A 20571-nucleotide genomic window follows, 5' to 3' on the forward strand; every position below is an offset into this window, starting at 1 on the left:
GCCCATCTGGACAAAAAGAGTAGGGTTTCATCTTCCCACTGCTCCCACTTCCCACTGCTTACCACTGCTGTTGTAATTAGGACCCATATTCATTCATTCCTTCTTTTCTGCTCTTTAAAATCTCCTTCGCTTGCAGGCCCTACAGTGGCAGAGAGTCTGAAGGATCTGCACCATTAAATCAAGATAGTGACTGCTTTTATTGATTTGGAGAAATGCACTTTCCCTGTATGGAGGAGGGAAGGAGAGGGACAGAAAGAGAGAGTGAGACAGATCAAAAGAGAGACAAACAGACAGAGGGAAGGAGACAAACTGAACTGTCTTACTGACCAATATCTCTCCCATTAGCTTAAAAGCTGTTGGACGAATGCATTGTGTAATCCTGTAAAAACCTTGTTTGATTTCAGTTCAGAACTGATACCAATATATGCAAGCATTGTGCTGACTTTCACTGTTGCTGGCCCACCCAGTCCAGAAGACTTTGAAAGTGCTTTTACTGTATTGCCTCTGCAAGCATCAGTGCAGCCCCTTGGCTAATCTTAATGCAAACTGTACAGCATGCCCTTTGCTTCAGTTATTATCTGAAACTGTACCTCTGAAAATGTAGTTTTCAAGTCGGAAGCACTGCTCAAGGGGAGGGGTTTCTGTGCACTTCCGTAGGAACCCGATGAAAACGTCACTATCAAAGCAGCCATTGGCACCTGCGGTCGTCACTCAGAACAGGTCCCTTCCCACTTCCTGTTCTATAAAACCTGACGTCGGCACAGGTTCGTCCTCTTTTGTGTCTTGTCTGTGCACTAGTCCTTATTATTACCACTGTTTCGGTTGGTTGACTTCACAGCTGTGTTGTTCACCACCATTATTAGAGTGTGTGTGTATGTCTGTTAATCACATTATTTATTGATGGCTAATCCAATTCTGTTCTGTCCACGCACTGGGGCTCCGGCTGCACTTTTCGGTTTCAGTTTCGATGTAAATGGAGCACTTTTAAAAATAATAGTTGTGTTATGCCTCGGTTCCACTGGCTTAAGCGTCGTGCCATGCCATGCCATGCTGGACGTGTCCCAGAGCTCTTTTGTAAAACCAGGCCATTGTGAAGACCGTCCCTCTTATGGGAGGAGCAGAGCGACTGTGGGTTTGTGTTTCAACAGAGAACAACACTACGAGCGATAGAGCCTGACGTGGAAAGGATGTTTGTGCCTATTTTATTCTTTGTTTTACATGATTGTAAACAGCGTAATAAATACACATTTCTGTTAAGAGATATTAGGAAGAGCTAAACCTGTATAGACAACATTATATTCAGACAAGCACGTCCCCATAAGAATATGTTTCCATGTGCAACAATAACAATACATATTTGCTGCTTAGTATCATCTGTGCTAGTATATATGTATTTTAAATGTGGCTCCCTTAACTTATTACTCTATGCAGATTTGTAACTGCAAACAATACTTTTTGCCTTATTATTTATCATTTACTTAGCAGACGCCCTTAGCCAGGGCGAGGTACAGTTGAAACAAAATACACACGTTTCACAATTAATCGTAAAGTAACAGCAGCTAAAAAATAGCAGGTTATAATTTAACTAAAGTGTGCACGTTTCAGTCATGGTGTTTATGGACTTATGGACGCATATATTAAACCAGTCCTTAATGTTTTAGAGCAGGGGTGTCAAACTCAATTTTACCACGGGCCATCTGATCATTTCAAGTTTTATTCGAGGGCCGCATAAATATTTGCTCATCCCTATTTATAATTCACTTGTCAATTGAAAAATGGACAACACTCAATTTAAAATAGGTAGAATTATACTTTTTTTTTTTTTTACATTTACGATTATTCAAAACACACATCTGACCTAATTGCTGCTCTGAGGGGGTTCATTTGTTCAGGAGACCTGACACCTTTTTCGTGAGACTAGCTTGTCAATGTCCGGTGTAATGTCTTGTGCTGAAGTGATCTTCTTCAGTATGCAGTGTAGATGTCATTGTGAGGTTTGGCTGGATTTGTTGAGCTTCAGTGAAACAGCTGTTCGCACAGGTCTGTGCTTCATACACTGAGAGGACTTGTGCAGCCTGCAGGTGCTCTGTGGTAATGGCACTGGTAATAAGGGCTAAACTGCAGCGCCAACATAACTTCTCCTTCAGTGTGTCATTGATACAGGACTGGATCAATTAAAAACAACTTGCATACTGCGTCATCTCCGAAGTTCTTGTTAAGAGTATGCAAGTTCTCCTTTTGTACTTGCACAGCAAGCAGCAATCTTCATCAAACCAAAAGAATAATTGAAAATAGGAGTTTAAACAGAACAAACTAATCACAGTAAAAGACCATAAAATATAACCATATTTGAAACCAAACACCAGTACAAATACAAAAGAACAACGAACCAAATATTGCAAATTAAAAAACAAAACCAGTATTATAATAGAAACAACCCATAGTGTGAAAATAGTGATTGATGCTCGCTAGAATAAAACCAAATGCAATTAACAATTGAAAACATTCAGATCTCTCAAATGCAACTGCTTAACATTACTAAAAGAGAATAAAAACATTGACACGGGGCAACCACAACCAGGATGCGAAATTGTAGCCACCTGCTACACATGGTTTGCTATAGGTTTTTTTTTTTTTTTAATTCAAACACTTTGTGCAGCCTTTGCTCTCTCTCCAAACACTCCTAGTACTTCTCTTTGTGTTTAGTCTCGTAGTGTTGCCATATATTGAATTATTTAATCACGGCTAAAATCTCCTTACAAATAAGGCATGCAGGTTTTAAACTCTGCTCCACAAACAGATAATCCCACTCCCACCTTTCCTAAAACACTCTACCTTTCTTGTTGATTTTTCTTTTCTTGGACATTTTGAGTTGAGTTTATTGCAGATGACTGAAAGAACAGGAGCGCGGACAGTAACTCTATGATTTGGCTGTTAAAACTCTACCTCGTGCCAATGACACTCGCAATGGCTGATGGGAATTGTAGTTTTCACACGCAATTTCCACATTCACAAGCTGTCGTGGGCCTAATTGCTTAATGATACACCACCTTTGCAGGGGCCGGATTAAAACCATTGGGGGGCCGTATTCAGCCTGCAGGCCTTGAGTTTGACACCCCTGATGTATCTGATCTCTTCCCTGTCTGTCTGCAAGTCAAGCACACATCTCCGCTTCTGAAAGAGAAGTATTTCCTCAGTGGGGTTAAGCCTATGGGCCTACGCGGTGCTTGTATCCAGCACCTGATGCTTGGAATATACAGTGTTCTGTCTGGCAACAACAAGGTTGAGTTTGGTTGGTGTTGCAGTGCCTCCATGTCCATAAATGTTGCCGGGAGGAGACGCACTTACAGCGGCGAGCCCGCTAGGCGCTCCACTTGTCATGGCGGGGTTTCAGTTGTTGTGTGCCCCTGGTGCAAACGCTGACCGGCACCCCCGCTGCAAATTTCCCTGGTCACACGCTTGTGCATTCAGAAATTGCGTGCAAAATTGGCACTCTCCTGGAAAAGCGAGCAATCCGCGAAGTTCCCCCTCTGGGGCAGCACGAAGGATTCTATTCCCCATACTTCCTTGTGTCCAAGAAAGATGGTGGTTTCCACCCCATCTTGGATCTGAGGCGCCTGAAACGCCACCTCAAGGTGTTGCGTAGGGTTTTCAAAGCCGGCAGAAAATTCTAGGTACGGGTTTTTGGAGTGTAAAATTCATAAACCCGGGGTCCCCAGGGCACCTGGGCTTGAAGCCAAATGATTTCATAGTTATATAAATAGAAAAAATAATCAATATGGAAACAAAATTAAATAAAAAATACTAAGCTTACTCTAAGCTTTTCCAATCGTCTCTCTCTCTCTCTCAAATGTCATTATACCACACTTTTAGCACAGTGTGCGCACCACGGCACCTTGCAGGCGCACGCCTCATCCTGTCTCACGCTGTTAGACGCATCAAACGTCTGAACTCCTCAAATCTTAGTTTTTCCCTCTTATTTTATTCATTAAACTACAACCCCAAGCCATATCAACAAGGTAATACTACAAAAGAAAAATAATAAATGCCATTTTTGTGTCTGTATTTTATGTGGAGCTGAAATTAAACGCATACTCCAAATAGTTATTATGTAATGATCATTTGTATAAACTGAAGTGACCTTGTAGAGCTCCCAGCAGTTTGCAATACCTTGTTTGGATATGTTTTGAATTTGGCTGATTGGCCGTACTTCTTATAGGAAGTAGAACCAAACCGAGCTTGGATCGGAACATTTTTCGTATTGTGCTCAATTATATTGTAGGTTTTGCCAACTGGTTACTAATGAACATCAATCTTTTCACCGAATGAAAAAATACATGAGACTATACATGAGTACATTGTTGCACTGTGCATGCAAGTATGTTATTTTATTTTCCCTGGGGCCAGGGATGAGAAGGAGCGGCTCTGGAGGAAGGGGAGTGGAGAGGAGGCAGAGTTAGTCTTCTGCAGGCAGGCCGGCAAGGAGGGAGTTGCAGTAGTCCAGGCGGGAGAGGACCAGTGACTGGACGACCAGCAGTTGAGTAGTCAGTGAGGAAGGGACGGATTCAGCATTTGTTGCTTAGGAAGAATCTACAGGTGCATGTCAGCGTGGTGATGTGCTGGGTGTAGGAGAGCGCGGGATCAAGGGTGACTCCTAGATTTTTAACGGAAGAAGGAGAGTGTGTTGTGGATTCCAAGGGGATCGAGATGGGGAGGTCAGCACAAGGTGAGGAAGAGTGGGGGAAAAACGGGAGATCTGATTTGGAGAGTTTGAGCTTGAGGTGGTGCGAGATAGCAGACAAACAGGAAGATATGCGAGAGGAGATGAGAGGGTCAGAAGAGGGAAAAGACAGGAAGATCTGGGCATCATCAGCATAGAAGTGGTAGGAGAAAGCATGGGATGCGATGAGGGGGCCCAGGATGCGGAAGAGAGAACAGGAGGGGGCCCAGGATGGAGCCTTGAGGTACATCTGTGAGGAGAGGTTGAGGTGTGGATGAGGAACCTCACAAGGTCACTTGGTAGGTTCAGTCGCTGAGTTAGGAGGAGAACCAGGTGAGAGCAGTCCCAGAGATTACAAGGTCAGCGAGGCAGGAGAGGAGGATGGAGTGATCGACAGTGTCAAATGCTGCGGAGAGATCAAGGAGGATGAGGACTGAGGAGAGGGAGGCCGCCCAAGCACAGCTGAGGGAGTCGGTGACTGCCAGGAGAGCCGTCTCAGTGGAGTGAGCTGTGTGGAATCCGGATTGCAGAGGATCAAAAATTGAGTGTCGGGACAAAGTATATGCCGATTCTAGACAGATCCTGGTAAGAGCCTGACTGCGGTCCTTACTCCAGGGTGGCCCAGGTGCGGCCCTATGAGATAACTGTCTGAAGTTGTTGCCGAGGTCCCCTAGTGGTACACCTTGGGGCAGGCTCCCTTATCAGCTCGCTGCCTCCTCCCTTGCGATGGTTTTATTATACAGTAACCCCTCCCCCTTGGTCAGTGATTAGGTTGCGAACATAGCCCCCAACTATCATAAACCATAATATATGCAAATACGAGCCAATAAGATAACCAAATCAAAACTGACACAATGCAAAATATAAATCTGTACCCTATCCTGTTTCCATTCATTGTCAGAAGCCACTTTCTACTACTTATAAATCAAAATGCAACAGGGTACATCTGTAATTTATTATTTAGTGGGGGTTAAAGTTCTGATTTGGTCTTGCCCAAAGTGTGGTACAGGATAACAAAGCAGTGTCCTTGGGGTGGAAAAAAGTCACTATACACAACAGGATCTGTTTATGAAAATGAAATGGAGTGATTAATGTTGATAGCGCAGCTTGAGAGCGTGGGCTCTGTGACCCAGCTGCCCCTGTCTGCCAGATGTTGGGTGAACGATTGCCAGCCATCAAATAGATTACACAAAAAGAGCATTTCAGGCCCAGAGGTTGATATCTGCTTTTACTGTGATCTGCAGCCAAAACTGCCCAGCTAATCCCAGCCTCCTTTATGTTTGTGCCTGCTCTTGCTTTCACGTAACACTTTGTCTCCCAATCGCTTCATACACCAGCAATATAGATATAACAGCTGCCCAGAGAAAGTATTTGACAGCATATTGTAGAGCTGGCTGTCTGTCATTGTTTTTCCAGTTGTTTCTGTTGTCCCTGTATCCTATTTGAATTTTGAGCTCTTCTGGATTGTTCGCTGCTCTTTTGGTTATGCTGATCAGTCTTTCCAGTTAGAAATAAGGCATTGAACAGACTTTGATTATTGGAATGGATTTATTTTTATATATTCAGAATTGTGCTAATCAGGAAACCTGCTCATATCACCCCTGTTTTAACCCCTGGTTACTAGTTAGATATACAATTGACTTAGGGATCTTGCTGTTGATTTTCTCAGGCTCTCCCTCTGATCAAAGACTTGCTTTACCATTCTTCTAATTATTATTCACACAGTGATAGTGAGGAAGTGTTTCCAGGGGGAAGATAATTACATTTGCACAATACTCTAAAATACAGGCGCTATGGAAAACCATTATAATTATTTGTGCTCCATAGCTGATGCTTATAAAGTGTTTCTAGGAGGAAGATAATGGCTATGAGGCGCCATTAGGGACATAATTCACCCCGTGGTACATACACTACATACTGAGATGCGTATACACTACATACTGAGATGTATATAGTGTATGCGCATCTCAGTATAGTGTATGTACCACGGGGTGAATTATGTCCCTAACGGCGCCTCAGAAATTGCTGCCATGCAGTTCTCTTAAGCTTGTCGCATTTACAGGGCCTCTGAAAACTCGGAGACAAACATTCTTATCCCCACATCAGATGTATTAACTTGATCTCTCTGGATCAGACTCAACTGAAACAAAAAATCAGATGACATTCTGCTATATCCAGGATGAACACTTAAATCAAATACAAAATTTGCAGAAGCTATACAAACTCAAACACAACAATGCCTGGTGGTTGTGAGTATTATTCTAGATTGCGGTATACATTAATTTAATTTAATTTAATTTAATTTAAACTTCACTAAATAAATGTACCATAATAAATACAGTCCTGTCTCCAGATACAAGGTGATTAGCTCCTCCTTTCAGTTCCTCCTTTCGTGCTCTGGTTTCTCCGGACCCTGTGTTTAGAGTGTACTCCCTCGTTCCCTAGTTGCAGTGCACAGTGTTGGACAGCTAGTTCTCTAGGCTACAATTAAGAGACACTCTAACCCAATTACATGTTGTTTTTTTTAAAGTTTATTTTTAAAAAACTGCATTCGGTGCAGCTGCAGTGACTCACAGTTAATTCGGCAGGACAACAAGACAAGCAATCAAAGGAACTGGGATGAGTGCAGCTGTAAAACAATTACACACACACACACACACACATCAACGCGTGCATTCAGTCCTCCCTGCTTTCAGAATTGCACACCACACACTTTTATCAGCCTTTCTTTATTTGGAACAGCGTGCATCACTGTTCTAGACAGACCATCGTGGGAGGTGTGTCTTGCAGCCAACGTTTGTGATGTCAAAGACAGGTGATCATCGCCTGTTATTTCTGAAATGGGCTGCATGCATTTGCTTTGAAATGTTTCTTTTGAAAACTGAAAGACATTGTGTGCAGGTGCTGCTAAGAGAAGTATTATTAATAATAATAATAATAATAATAATAATAATAATAATAATTAGATGAGGCTCCCTTATATCAATTGAGTGCCATCAAAAATACATTAATGTATTAATTCAGACTACTTAACCTAGTGCTAACTGGAAACTTGCAAAATACAGAGCATTCTTTTGCATCCAGGCCAATGAAATGTAGGAAATGCAACATGCATTACTGGAGCGAAATGAAGTTAATTAGGGTATTGTCTTCAGTGTGTGGAGGTAGCTGCAGGAACACACACACAGACCTGAAGGTCTGTTAGCTTTTGTATATTTCAACTGACATTTTAGGCTGGGTCCCCTTTAACTGTTCATGAACTCATTGCATCAAACATATGGCTTTGCTCTTCATAACCACTAAAGATTTTTAAGCCTCTGAAAAGATAAAGCTTCCTTTAAGACTTGTAAGCCTGTGGCTCTTTAGTACTAGAACTGATTCTTCAGTCTGTGGCCCTTATTTGTTCTACTTCTAGGTCACTGATCCAGGGAGTGTTTTGTGGCATCTGCTGAAGTGTGCACTACGTTGCCATAGCTTAAATTCGAATACGCGTTACATCTCCTCTCTCCTATTCCCCAGATCGCCTCCAGAGGTCATCATCTCCAGAATACTAAATTTGGCTTCAGTCTTTCCACAGTAACGTGCAATCACCCAATTAATATTCCTAGTCACCATGTGAACTTCTTCAATCAACCCTCTGCTTCCATTGGTTCACACTCCCTACCTCTGTTGCCTGCTACCCTCTGCTTCTGTATATACAGCTAGTTCCTAAATATTTGGACGGTGTCACAATTGTCATCATTTTGGCTCTGTACACTACTGCAATGGATTTGAAAGGAAATGATCAATATATTCTTTTAAGTGTAGACTTTCATCTTTAATTTGAGGGTAGTTACTTGGACAAACTATCATAATCATGAATTAAATGTGAGTTTCAATACTTGGTTGCAAATCCTTTGCAGTCAATGACTGCCTGAAGTCTGGAACCCATAGACATCACCAGATGCTGGTTTTCTTCCCTGGTGATGCTCTGCCAGGCCTGCACTGCAGCCGTCTTTAGTTCCTGCTTGTTCTTGGGGCATTTTATTATTTGTGTTTGTTGTTTTTCTAAAGCAGACACAATTACGTCTCACCTGAAAGGCAGAGCACAAGGAAGCTCAGGGTCACAATGAGTCAGCGGCTGAGGTGGGATATGTCACCTTTTGCCTTCAGTTTTGCCTTCAGCAAGTGAAATGCATGATTGACTTGGCCATTGCAGAACATTCCACTTCTTCGCCTTAAAGTCTTGGGTTGCTTTCACATTATGCTTCGGGTCATTGTCCATCTGCACTGTGCAGCACCGTCTAATAAGTTCTGAAGCATTTGTCTGAATCTGAGCAGATAATACAGCCCTAAACACTTCAGAATTCATCCTGCTGCTTTTGGCAGCAGTCCCATCAATAAATACAAGGGAACCAGTTCCCTTGGCAGCCATACATGCCCATGCCATAACATGCTTCACAGATGAGGTGCTTCGGATCATGAGCAGTTCCTTCCCTTCTCCATACTCTTCTCTTCCCATCATTCTGGTACAAGTTGATATTTGTCTCATCTGTCCATAGGATGTTGTTCCAGAACTGTACAGGGTTCTTTTTTGGCAAACTCTAATCTGGTCTTCCTGTTTTTGGGGCTTACCAATCTTGTGGTAAACCCTCTGTATTTACTCTGGTGAAGTCTTCTTTTGATTGTTGACTTTGACATACATACGCCTACCTCCTGGAGGGTGTTCTTGATCTGGCCAACTGTTGTGAAGGGGTTTTTCTTCACCAGGGAAATAATTCTTCTGTCATCCACCACAGTTGTTTTCCGTGGTCCACCGGGCATTTTGGTGTTCCTGAGCTCACCAGTCTGTTCTTTCTTTTTAAGACTGTAGCAAATAGTTGATTTGGCCACACCTAATGTTTTTGATTTCTAAGATAAAACTGAAGGCAAAACGCCCCAAGAACAAGCAGGAACTAAAGACGGCTGCAGTGCAGGCCTGGCAGAGCATCACCAGGGAAGAAACCCAGCATCTGGTGATGTCTATGGGTTCCAGACTTCAGGCAGTCATTGACTGCAAAGGATTTGCAACCCAGTATTGAAACTCACAATTTAATTAATGATTATGTTTGTTTGTCCAAATACTTTTGAGCCCCTAAAATGGGGGGACCACATATAAAAATGGGTGTAATTCCTACACCATTCACCCAATTGGGATGTAACTACAGTCCACACTCAAAGCACACCTTGATTGTTTCCTTTCAAATCCATTGTGGTGGCGTACAGAGCCAAAATGATGACAATTGTGTCACTGTCCAAATATTTATGGACCTAACTGTATATCCCTCAGCTTCACTGACTCATTGTGAAGTTTTGTCTTATATATATCGCAGAGCATTATTATCTAAATAAACCATGGAAGAAGGGACGCACACACAAATCAGTATTACTAACATGTACAGTGGCTCTCAAAAGTATTCACCCCCTTGTACTTTTCCACATTTCATTGTGTTACAGCCGTCAGGTGGGTCATAGAAAAGGGGTGATTACTTATTCATTCAAGTATTTTCTGTTTTGTATTTATAATTAATTTAGAACAATTTGCAGATTCTATTTTTCACTTTGACATTATGGACATTTTCTGTGTTCATCAGTTGCAAAAACTCCTGATTTAAATCCATTCTGATTTCATGTTGGTACACAATTCAAAGGGTGAATACTTTTGAGAGCCGCTGTACATTGTGCAGAATTTCAGAGGAGTTTTTTTAAGCGTGTAACAAGACACCAACCAGTGCACAGAACAGAGCTACATGCACATAAACATGTGACACAGTAGTCTGTTGTTTTATGTCGCTCTGGGCCTCTCGGCTTCTCTCAGCCCCCTGTCAGTTTCAGAAAGGCTGCTCTTGGAACCATTTAATGAGTTTGGCTACTTGGGAGCCTACAGCCTCACAGTACTAAGGGAAAGCATTTTGTAGACGGATCAATATATTCAAAGACAGACTTCTGGAGGGCTGTCTTTAAATTAGACCCACACACTTGAAAAGGAGCAGATGAGATTTCCTTTCTTGGACTGCGATGGCAGCTGTAGAAATGTCCCATTGTCCCCCTGCAGCTCTTGTGCGCTCCTCTTAATGGTCAAAGGCGCTGCGCCGTGTTTGTGATCAGGAATTCTGGGGCTAGCTGACTAACAGTAAGCTTCCCCCCAGGACGTTCATCTGTTCGTGCTTTGTCGGTCTATGCAGTCAGTGGATAAAGGATGAATCTTTAAGATCTTTAATCGCAACCATGTGGGTGTCCTCGAAAAACAAAATGCTTAAACACTCGAGAAATTGTTCACTGTATCTAACCCCGAATCTAAGACATTGCAGTTTTGTTTGTGAGGTTCAGTGGATTACTGTGGTAGGGTTCTAAATAAGCTTTCAATACTTTATGGAGATAAAACGTAACATTAGACTCAGATCATTGCTAAAAATTGTATATTTGGTTGTAACTGCAAAGCAGCGTAATGATAAACTGAACGAAAATATAAACATAAAAAATATAAATATAAACGTTGGGGAGTTTGTTCCAGATTGTGACAACTCTCTGTGTGAAGAAGTGTCTCCTGTTTTCTGTCTTGAATGCCTTGAAGACCAATTTCCATTTGTGTCCCCGGGTGCATGTGTCCCTGCTGATCTGGAAAAGCTTCTCTGGTTTGATGTGGTCGATGCCTTTCATGATTTTGAAGACTTGGATCAAGTCCCCACGTAGTCTCCTCTGTTCCAGGGTGAAAAGGTTCAGTTCCTCAGTCTCTCAGTAGGACATTCCCTTCAGACCTGGAATAAGTCTGGTTGCTCTCCTCTGAACTGCCTCTAGAGCAGCGATATCTTTCTTGAAGTGTGGAGCCCAGAACTGCACACAGTATCCAGATGAGCTCTAACTAGTGCATTGTACAGTCTGAACATTACTGCCCTTGTTCTCAATTCTACACTTTTGACAATATACCCTAACATCCTGTTTGCCTTTTTTATTGCTTCCCCACATTGTTTGGATGGAGAAAGTGAGGAGTCCACATAGACTCCTAGGTCTTTCTCATGCGATACTTCATCTAGTTCTAATCCTCTCATAATGTAATTATAGTGGACATTTTTGTTACCTGCATGTAATACCTTGCACTTGTCCACATTGAATTTCATCTGCCAGGTGTCGGCCCACAACTGAATATTATCTAAGTCCCTTTTTTCTGCAGTCAATTACCAATTGCACGCTCTCTCAAAACTTAAGACATCTGTTCCATTGTTGTGGACAAAACTGCCCATTTTAGAGTGGCCTTTTATTGTTCCCAGCACAAGGTGCACCTGTGCAATGATCATGCTGTTTGATCAGCTTCTTGATATCCCACACCTGTCAGGTGGATGGATTTGTCTTGTCAAAGGAGAAATGCTCACTAACAGAGATGTCAACAAATTTGTTCACAACATTTTAGAGAAATAAACATTTTGTGCACATGGAAAATGTCTGGGATCTTTCATTTCAGCTCATGGAGCATGGGACCAACACTTTACATGTTGCGTTAATGTTTTTGTTTAGTCTTTCCCCAGTTTTTTTTCTTTTATTCTTAATAAAGCCTTTAGAGAGAGTCATCACTATGTCAGTAAAACATCCAGAGGAAAGTGAAGACAAGAGAGCGCTAATTTCCAGTCTATTACTGCGCCTCCGAATTTAAAATAAGGACTGAAACGACGCGGCTTGCAGGCTAATTACACCGAGGGGACAGCGATTGCTATAATGAAGTGTCAACCCGCTATTTTCGCCTTGCTGTCTCTGTTCCCACGCTGCTTCTCCCGCGTCTGAGAGGAAACGGGGATGGGGTGACTGCAACTGCAAGTTTACTTCCTAATGCTTCAGCTCCCTAGTAAGGACGGCTATGCAAAATTGATAAGACATTGTTAATATTATGAATAGTAGTATAATCATAGTACTGTTGATAATCATAATCTCAGGCCGATTGATTGAGCCGAAAATGCTTTCCTTGCTGCTATTTTTGATCGCCGCGGCGTGTCCACAACTGCAACCCAGTTGACGTCAACACACTTCCAGCAGGACAACGCAAGGAACTAGGTACAATAATACTAATAATAATTATTATTATTATTCATAATAAAACAGAACGTAACAAAAACATAGCAATCGGTGTTGCAGGTTTGGAAACTGTTAGCGTATTGTTTTTAATATCTATGTTTTCACCTTTTTTTCACCTTCCACAGTATGTCTGCATAGCCTGTTCCACACACCCACAACTCTCCGTGTAAAAAAAATTTTTTTTTAGTTCAATATTACTACGTCCCCATTGTTTCTCCGCTCATACGGTTTTCGCGATAGTTGAACAATAACTGATACGTCAAACCTTTAAAATATTCAGCATCAGTAAAATGTCTAATTGGCCTAAATATATTATTAACGCAGTCGTTAAAGTTACAATGTATTAGTAGATTAGTCATTCTATAAAGAGTTGCAGTTCGTAGAGGAGAAGATCGGAGTCTCCGGCCCATACTTTTACCCAGTTTTTACTATACATTAGTTTGTATAGTTTTGATTTTACAATATATTTACCACATCTATACTATGCTACACCACACTACACTTGATCATATTTAACCATATTTTGTACCATGGTAAACTATACATTACCACGTGTTTACCATACCACACCTGACTAAGTATTTGTTTCCACAGTTCTCCACACTACAATCTTGTAGGGCTCAGAAGTGCCACAGCCTCATACTGGGTCCATGGTCCAGTATGACATTTCCTGTTCACTTATGACACTTAAGCTGCCTTCTCCCACACTTTCTTGTCCAAATTGGACTCGTATTTGCATTTGATTAAGGGGCTATGATGTAAAAACAGCCTAATTACTGTTGGGGTTATTTCCATTTTATGATCATTAATAATAATAACAATAATAACGTAACGCCCTCTGCTGGTGGCACGGCGTTTGCTGTCCTTTATTAGCATATTGGGGAACAGGTACATGCCTATTAATAATAATATAATATAATCTCATCATTATTTAGTAATGTGATGTGTTGGTGTGCAGCAGAATGCCTGATATTATGAATATTAGGTCTTATTATTAGGGATTATATTTTAATGTAAAGGCCTCGCTGCCTTACTGACTGTAAATCCTCAGTGCTGGTTATACAGACACGATGTGTTATAATGTATCTGTAACCTGGTGTAGCTGGATGTTGTGCTTATCAAATACTTTAAACAATAAAATAGTATCAATTAATCAAATCCCATTTCTACAAGAAAAAAACTTTCTTTTCCACTCGGAAAAAATCGAGTAGGGTCCAATTAAAAAAAAAAAATAATAAATAACCTGAATTTGGTTTAATAACTAAAAATGGGTTACAGTGTTAGCAATACGGGTTTAATAGAGACATTCAACAGACTGAGCTCTTAAACTGAAAATGCGGTGCTCTGTCACTGAGGTTGGACTGCCCCCCGTGGTGGTATCGAGTAATACAGACTCCAGGCGATATATGTGAAATACAAAGGCATCAAACTAATGTCATTTTCTCCATCGATTCTTTACTGTATTCCGGAACCGACTTGCAAATACGTTGCAAATTTAACAATTTACCTTTTTTGTATCGGTTCCTTTATCGTGTGGAATCGACTTCCTTGTTAATATATGTATTTAATCGATTATTGACACAACTTTATATATATAATGTCTGTATTATTCAAAAAATCATTTTTCTTTCGTAAATAGACTCGCAAATAGTGTATATGTGCATCTTAATTTTGTCAATCCTTCTCCACAATCCAACTGGAAGGTGTAGACAACAGCCTATTCCTATAGCAGGCTATGACCCCCTGTAGGCAGCAGACGCAGTATTTGACACTGGTGGGACTGCGCGCTGGATGCGCAAGTATGTCTCGCCTGGCGGTGCAAGGAGCTCCTGGCTGAGAGCAGAGGGGGGTAGAAGTGTGTCTATAAATACCCCTGTCTCGGGAAGGAGGCAGAATATCAAATGGACGCTAGAGAGACTTCGGGTTTGGTCTACAACGACGTTTGAAAAGGACACATTCACTGTGAAACGGGTTTTAAGTCCAAACCTTTAATCAGTGTTTGCAGTTTGCAGCCAGCAGTTGATACTTTTTTCTTCTTCTTCGAGTATCTGGGGCTTGTTTATTTCTCCCTAAGCTAACTGTTGCTCAAGATGTGTTTCCCGGGGGTGCCTGTGCTTCGTGCTTTGACAGCCCTGCTCTTCGGTGAGTGACCGTCGCCTTCGGAAAACTAGGCCGAGAGTAATGCCAACACAGCTGCCTAAACGCCCAAATCCGATTGTTTTTCTATGTCGTTTTTGAAAATGATCTCTGAATCGCTTAATTGTTTAATTGGGCGCTTCTGTGTTTGCGTGCGTCGTTTATTTTGGAATGCGCAGTGTAGTTTCACTTAACAGCTTCTGAGAAGACCTGTAGCTGTCCGGACATACTCAGATGCTGGTTGAGTTAATGATTGTGCGTGACTTTTATACAATCAATGGGCTGAATTTATAAACAATTCGTGTGAATAGTGATGCACCTTAATGTAGTTTTCTCTGTTACATATTCCAATGCAGTGTGTCAAAATGTACATAGTGTGTTGTCCTTATACCTACACAATAATGTGTTTGTGTGTGTTTACCTATATGGGTCATTTTCATAAAAGCATTACCTTTTAATTACATTTTCATTTCAGGGTCAGTGCTTGCTTTGGTTGGGATTCTGGTTGCTGCTGAATCTATTAGGTATCTTTAATTGGGGTAATTCTCTCTCTCTCTCTCACACAGTAAGTCAGTGCTGGGGTGGCTGTGTGGAGGTGGACTCTATGACTGAGGCGGTGGTGGGACAGGGTTTTAAACTGGGCTGCATCTCTTGTAAGAGGAGGGGGGAGGTGCCTGCTGAGGCCCATGTGCAATGGTCCTACCAAGCAAAGGGGGAGACCGAATTCACCGAAGTAAGTGATCTCGATTGAACTGAATAAGACAATGGATGAATGAATTATAGAACAAAAATAATTCCAAAACTTGGAATTTCATTAAAATACACTCGTACTGCCTACGTCCAATGTAATTTGTACTATGTTCAGGAACTTTTACACAATTTCTGAAGCATAACTAGTACAAATAGATAAATACATTGGAAACTATAATTTTAATGTGGGGGAAAATGGTCATGCCCTCAGTCATGAAATGCATCCTTTGTAATATGGGAGAAGTCACATGTGAGGAGAAAAACATTAATGAGTTTCTGGAGAAAAATAGTTGTGACGGTCGGGAAATAACCTGATCTAATGCACTAAGTCATGCTTAATAGGTAGTGAGCCGATAAACTAAGAATATCAAACAAATGAAAGGAGGAAAACCATCTTAATAATACTACTGTCCTCCTCTCTTTCTTCCTCTCTCCGTCTCGGGCTGTGTCAGCTGTACCACTACGAGAACATGATGCCTTACAACATGCACGATCAGTTCAAAGACCGTCTGGCCTGGAATGGGAGCAAGAATACGGTGGACCTCCAAGACGGCTCCCTGTACATCCTCAATGTCAGCCTGAACGACAGCGGCGTCTACCTCTGTCAGTTCTATCGCACCCTGCTCATGTCCAACCACAAATACAACGTCAACGCCAGCAAGCTGATCGAGCTCACCGTGGTGGAAGATGGTACGGCTCTCCATTGTCTCGAGGGCGAGTCAAATTCTTAGGATGTTGGTGGGCAAATCCTGTCTCTGTGTGTCTCCATTCCTCTTCCTGTGTCTCTGTCTCTGTCTCTCTTACTGTGTCTCTCGGTCTTGTCTTCCCCTGCTCCACAGCTAACCGGGAGCTGACATCCATCATCTCGGAGATCATGATGTATGTGACCATCGTGGGGCTGCAGCTCTGGATGATTGTCATCCTAATCTACTGTTACAAGAAAATTACATCCGCCGGGGAAGAAGCCACGAAAGACGGCGAGTGAGTCCCTGATAGCTAAGCTCATTACACCTGCCTTTAACCCCTTAACAAGCTTCTCGTGATCTGGTTGTATTTCAACACCTGCTTAGGATTTCAAGGCAAGTGGAGATGAGGGAACTAAACAGTGATGTGTCAGCCCCAATCCCAGACGGCTGTGTTTTTGATGCATCTGTCAATTGACAACTAATAAACACCTGTAAATGACTGGTGATTGAACTTATCATCCACATAATTAGTTACATTAATCAATTAAATTAGACCCTTCCTTTGGCCCTCAAGGAGTTGCCCCTCCCTGTTTGACACTGTGAGGGAGTATATGTTCCCAAGTTTGAGACTGAGGTGCTTGAAGTAAATCGGGTGGAAGAAAAAACAGTTGCAGCTGCCATTTTGGCTCGACCCAGGCATAGGAGAGAAGGGAAAAAGAAACCGCTCTATTGGGTCATTAACAGAGTTGATTTTAAGAAAGCAGCTCAAAACACAGGGACATCACTTGATTAAAAAGAAACAACTGATAACCAGGCTGCAGGTACACTGTCACAACAAACTGATAAAGATTTGAAGCCTAGAGCCCATAAAGTGTGAACGAGTGTGGTTTTGGATAGACAACCTGATCTGGAGTAATGGTGGGCTACTCTTCCATAGCCACACTTGATTATGAGAGCCAACATCAAACTCCCAATGAAGGCATCATGGCATATTTTATCATTTCAGACCCTTAGACGGCAAAGAAGACAACTGCACTGCTCTGCAGGTGGAGGAGTAGAAGGACTGGCTCTCTAGGTACGTGAATTCTGAATGCATGACTGCCCTGCTTTTTACACTGTCCAGAAAACAACTGTGAGGCCTCTGCTATTGCCTCTGCTGATTTGTGGTTAAATACAAGAAAACTTGCATAAATCAACCCAGTTAGTCCATACTTACAGGCTAATAATCCTGCCAATGGACTCAAAGACTGTTTTGCAGAAAGGGTTTTGATTCATTCTTTATTTGAATTCCTTGCCCTTTTGATCCTGCTTTTTTGTCTGCGAGTTTTGTGAGTTGGCTGTGTTAAGTTGAGTGTGTGACAGTGGGGTCTTCAAAGTAACCATAACATTTAATCATCTTACTGGCCCTAATTAAGGGGTTTGTGTATTTCAGTGGGTAATGAGTTATCGACTTTAATTTAATTGGTTAAAAGTGCTTCACCCACACAATTCACCCAAAAGCTATGAAGGTTGAGTAGGATGTGTACATTACATCAAATCACAATACAGGATTTTGTTGTTTGCAAATAGTTATCAATAATTACAATCTGAAATGTGTATAACACACACACAAGCACAATTCTGATATTAACAATTTTATTTTCCTTTTAACGTGATCGGGCAAGTGATTGATACCCATCAAATAAGCTGTCCACTTATATCCTTATAGATGGCAGATACTGTCATCCATTTCTTTCTTATCTTTATGTTCCATGCAAATTGTAAACAGTGTTCTATTTTTTGCATTGACCCAATTGCTACCTCTTAAAGCTGACATGTTTAATTGTACTACACCGGTGCAGTGAAAGTCATCAGTCAAACCATAAAAAGTCATGATGTCGCTATTTACACATTCAACATCACCAAAAATGTTGCTGCTAATATATTTACGTTTATTTTTTATTTTTATTTTTTTTTTTATTTCTCTGACGTAGCAAAAGCCACAAGATTACACCCTTAAGATATTAATGGCAGGAAAACACGGGCCAATATTAAGGTATTCCTATCTATATCAGGTGCGGTTTACACTGCAGTCACATGTTGTTCCATTGATTTATTTGAATGCTTTGGCAACAGTGTGAATACTTATGTTTTCTTTTTTGGTTGTTATTTTGGGGACTTTAAGCAAGATTAGTAGATATTAACTGAACTACATACGAGAAGAGAGAGGATGTATATGGCTGTAGGAACTATAAAACAAAAGGGAAGTTGATTTAAAGACAGGATCTGTGTTACTTCTTCCTCAAACTCGGTACAGGAGAAGCATGTTAGTGTATTGAGCTTGTGATACAGTTTGGCGCCTTCCTTTTATGAATCTCACTACTGTTGACTCTGAAGGTCTCGAAATTTGTCACTAGTTGCCTTTACATTTTTGTGTCCCTAGGGACAAGTAAGAGTCACTAGATCTAGTGACAGAATCATTGGCAACAGTGCAGAGCACTAGCCTAAATCTTATTGGGACTCGATTGTCTAAGGAAGTGGTTTGAGTTGTGTTGTGAACCAATATATTTAGGTTGGCCCAAAGCCTGTTGTGTTAACATATACAGATAGGCCGGGCCTGGGTCAGCATTTAGAATTTTAGGCCACACCAAAAAGCTGGTTTAAATCTCACCCTGGGCCGGCCTAAACCTCATGTGTGAACGGGGTCTATACCTGTGTTCTCTCACCTCATATCAATTAGCTTCAGACGGACTTCTGACCCTGCAGGCTTTAGGGATTCTCAGTTTGGTTATTGTTGTTTTGTTGTCCTTTGTATCACAGGAGGAGCATTTCCGTAATGGCCCCCTACAATGAAAGAGGTGGTAGGAGGTGGGGGATCTCTGATCACACTGGCTGACTGTCAACCTTGAAAGAAGAAATCTAAGTATCATTGTTTTTTTCTCTCTCAGAAAAGAATTCCAGAACACGTATGCTGCGATCCTGTGTTATATTTTGCAGTGTCTGTTTGGCAATTATTTAAAGATACGTGCCTTTTCCCAATGGCCAAATGCTTTTCAAACCTTGCCAAGTGTGCACTACCTGTATGCTTGTATATGCAAACAACTTTCCTTTAAATTTTTCTTTTTCGTTTCCCTGTTATGGAACTCTCCTAGAATAAAATCTTGAAAATGTGTCACAAAACTGCCAGGCAGGTAGCTGGGGCTTTGTAAGTGATTGAGTTGGAGCCGCTCTAGGGCACTGATTTGAGTACTGCTTTTAAGAGGAATTTCTCTGAACTCTCAATTGAAAAATGTTTAACTCTTAAATCACTCAATTAGCATTTGCTGCATACCGTCTATGGCAGTGCTTCCCAACCTTAGCCCTGGGGGTCTAATGTCCTATCAATCTTTGCCTTAAGAAGTAGAATCTGATTTAATTCAAGGGGAATGCACTGATTTGTACAAACTAAACTAATAAAGTGTGTTTGAAAAGAAAGTTCTGTGTCTGACATTGCTGGTAGCTAAAACAAATTCTGCTATTCTTTTACACACACATCTATATTATGTATGGTGACATTTGGTCTCAAGAGCTGGGATAATGGGGAAACCGTGCACAGAGGTAGCGAAGGTGAAATTCATGTTTTTGTTTTTTCAACAAGTGAATCAATGAATAAGGTTAAACCAAAACTTTATCCGATCTCAACCTTCACTTTTAACACCCCCCTCTATGAAGCTGAGTAGCTAAATTGCTAACCAACACAAACAAACAAACCAAACCGCTGCATGAGGTAAAATTTAAATGTTCCCTCAGTTTTAAGCCTTGTGTGCTCCTGGAGTTTAAGGCTATTGAGTACCTTGAACGCATTGAATTCCATTTAAATAAGGGAACACTAGAGCTGTTTTTTTTGTTTTTTGTTTTTTGTAACGTTGATCCAAATACTCAATTTTCACTCTCTCTCCCACAACATTGGTCTGCATCGCTGTCTTGCCGTTACTGGTACAAACACTCTCTCTCACTCACACAGAGAGATTTGCAGTAGCCTGTTGCAGTAGTAATATTGATTTAATAAGAAAACAAGAATACAAGCACATACTATTGCTCCAGCTGCACATCTGTCACAGAAACAGACTGTAAGAAATGTGATGTGGAAGGAATTCACAGGAACACGGTTTATTGTAAAATGATAAAAAAATAAAATGGAGAAACGGGTGACGGAGATCCATTTCTGTAACATTGTTA

The 20571-nt window shown here is 41.3% G+C and overlaps 1 protein-coding gene across 1 annotated transcript; it reads left to right on the forward strand.

Annotated features, from left to right (window-relative positions):
• The first annotated feature begins 14614 nt into the window (after positions 1-14614).
• On the forward strand, positions 14615-19821 carry LOC136764823 (sodium channel subunit beta-1). The gene is made up of 6 exons (XM_066719150.1): positions 14615-14944; positions 15505-15671; positions 16141-16378; positions 16528-16669; positions 17381-17449; positions 19174-19821. The coding sequence occupies exons 1-5, from the start codon at positions 14893-14895 to the stop codon at positions 17430-17432; spliced, it is 651 nt and encodes a 216-aa protein (XP_066575247.1). The 5' UTR covers positions 14615-14892; the 3' UTR covers positions 17433-17449; positions 19174-19821.
• Positions 19822-20571: the final 750 nt, after the last annotated feature.

The sequence above is a fragment of the Amia ocellicauda genome, chromosome 12 (assembly GCF_036373705.1).
Source record: "Amia ocellicauda isolate fAmiCal2 chromosome 12, fAmiCal2.hap1, whole genome shotgun sequence".
Taxonomy (NCBI): domain Eukaryota; kingdom Metazoa; phylum Chordata; class Actinopteri; order Amiiformes; family Amiidae; genus Amia; species Amia ocellicauda.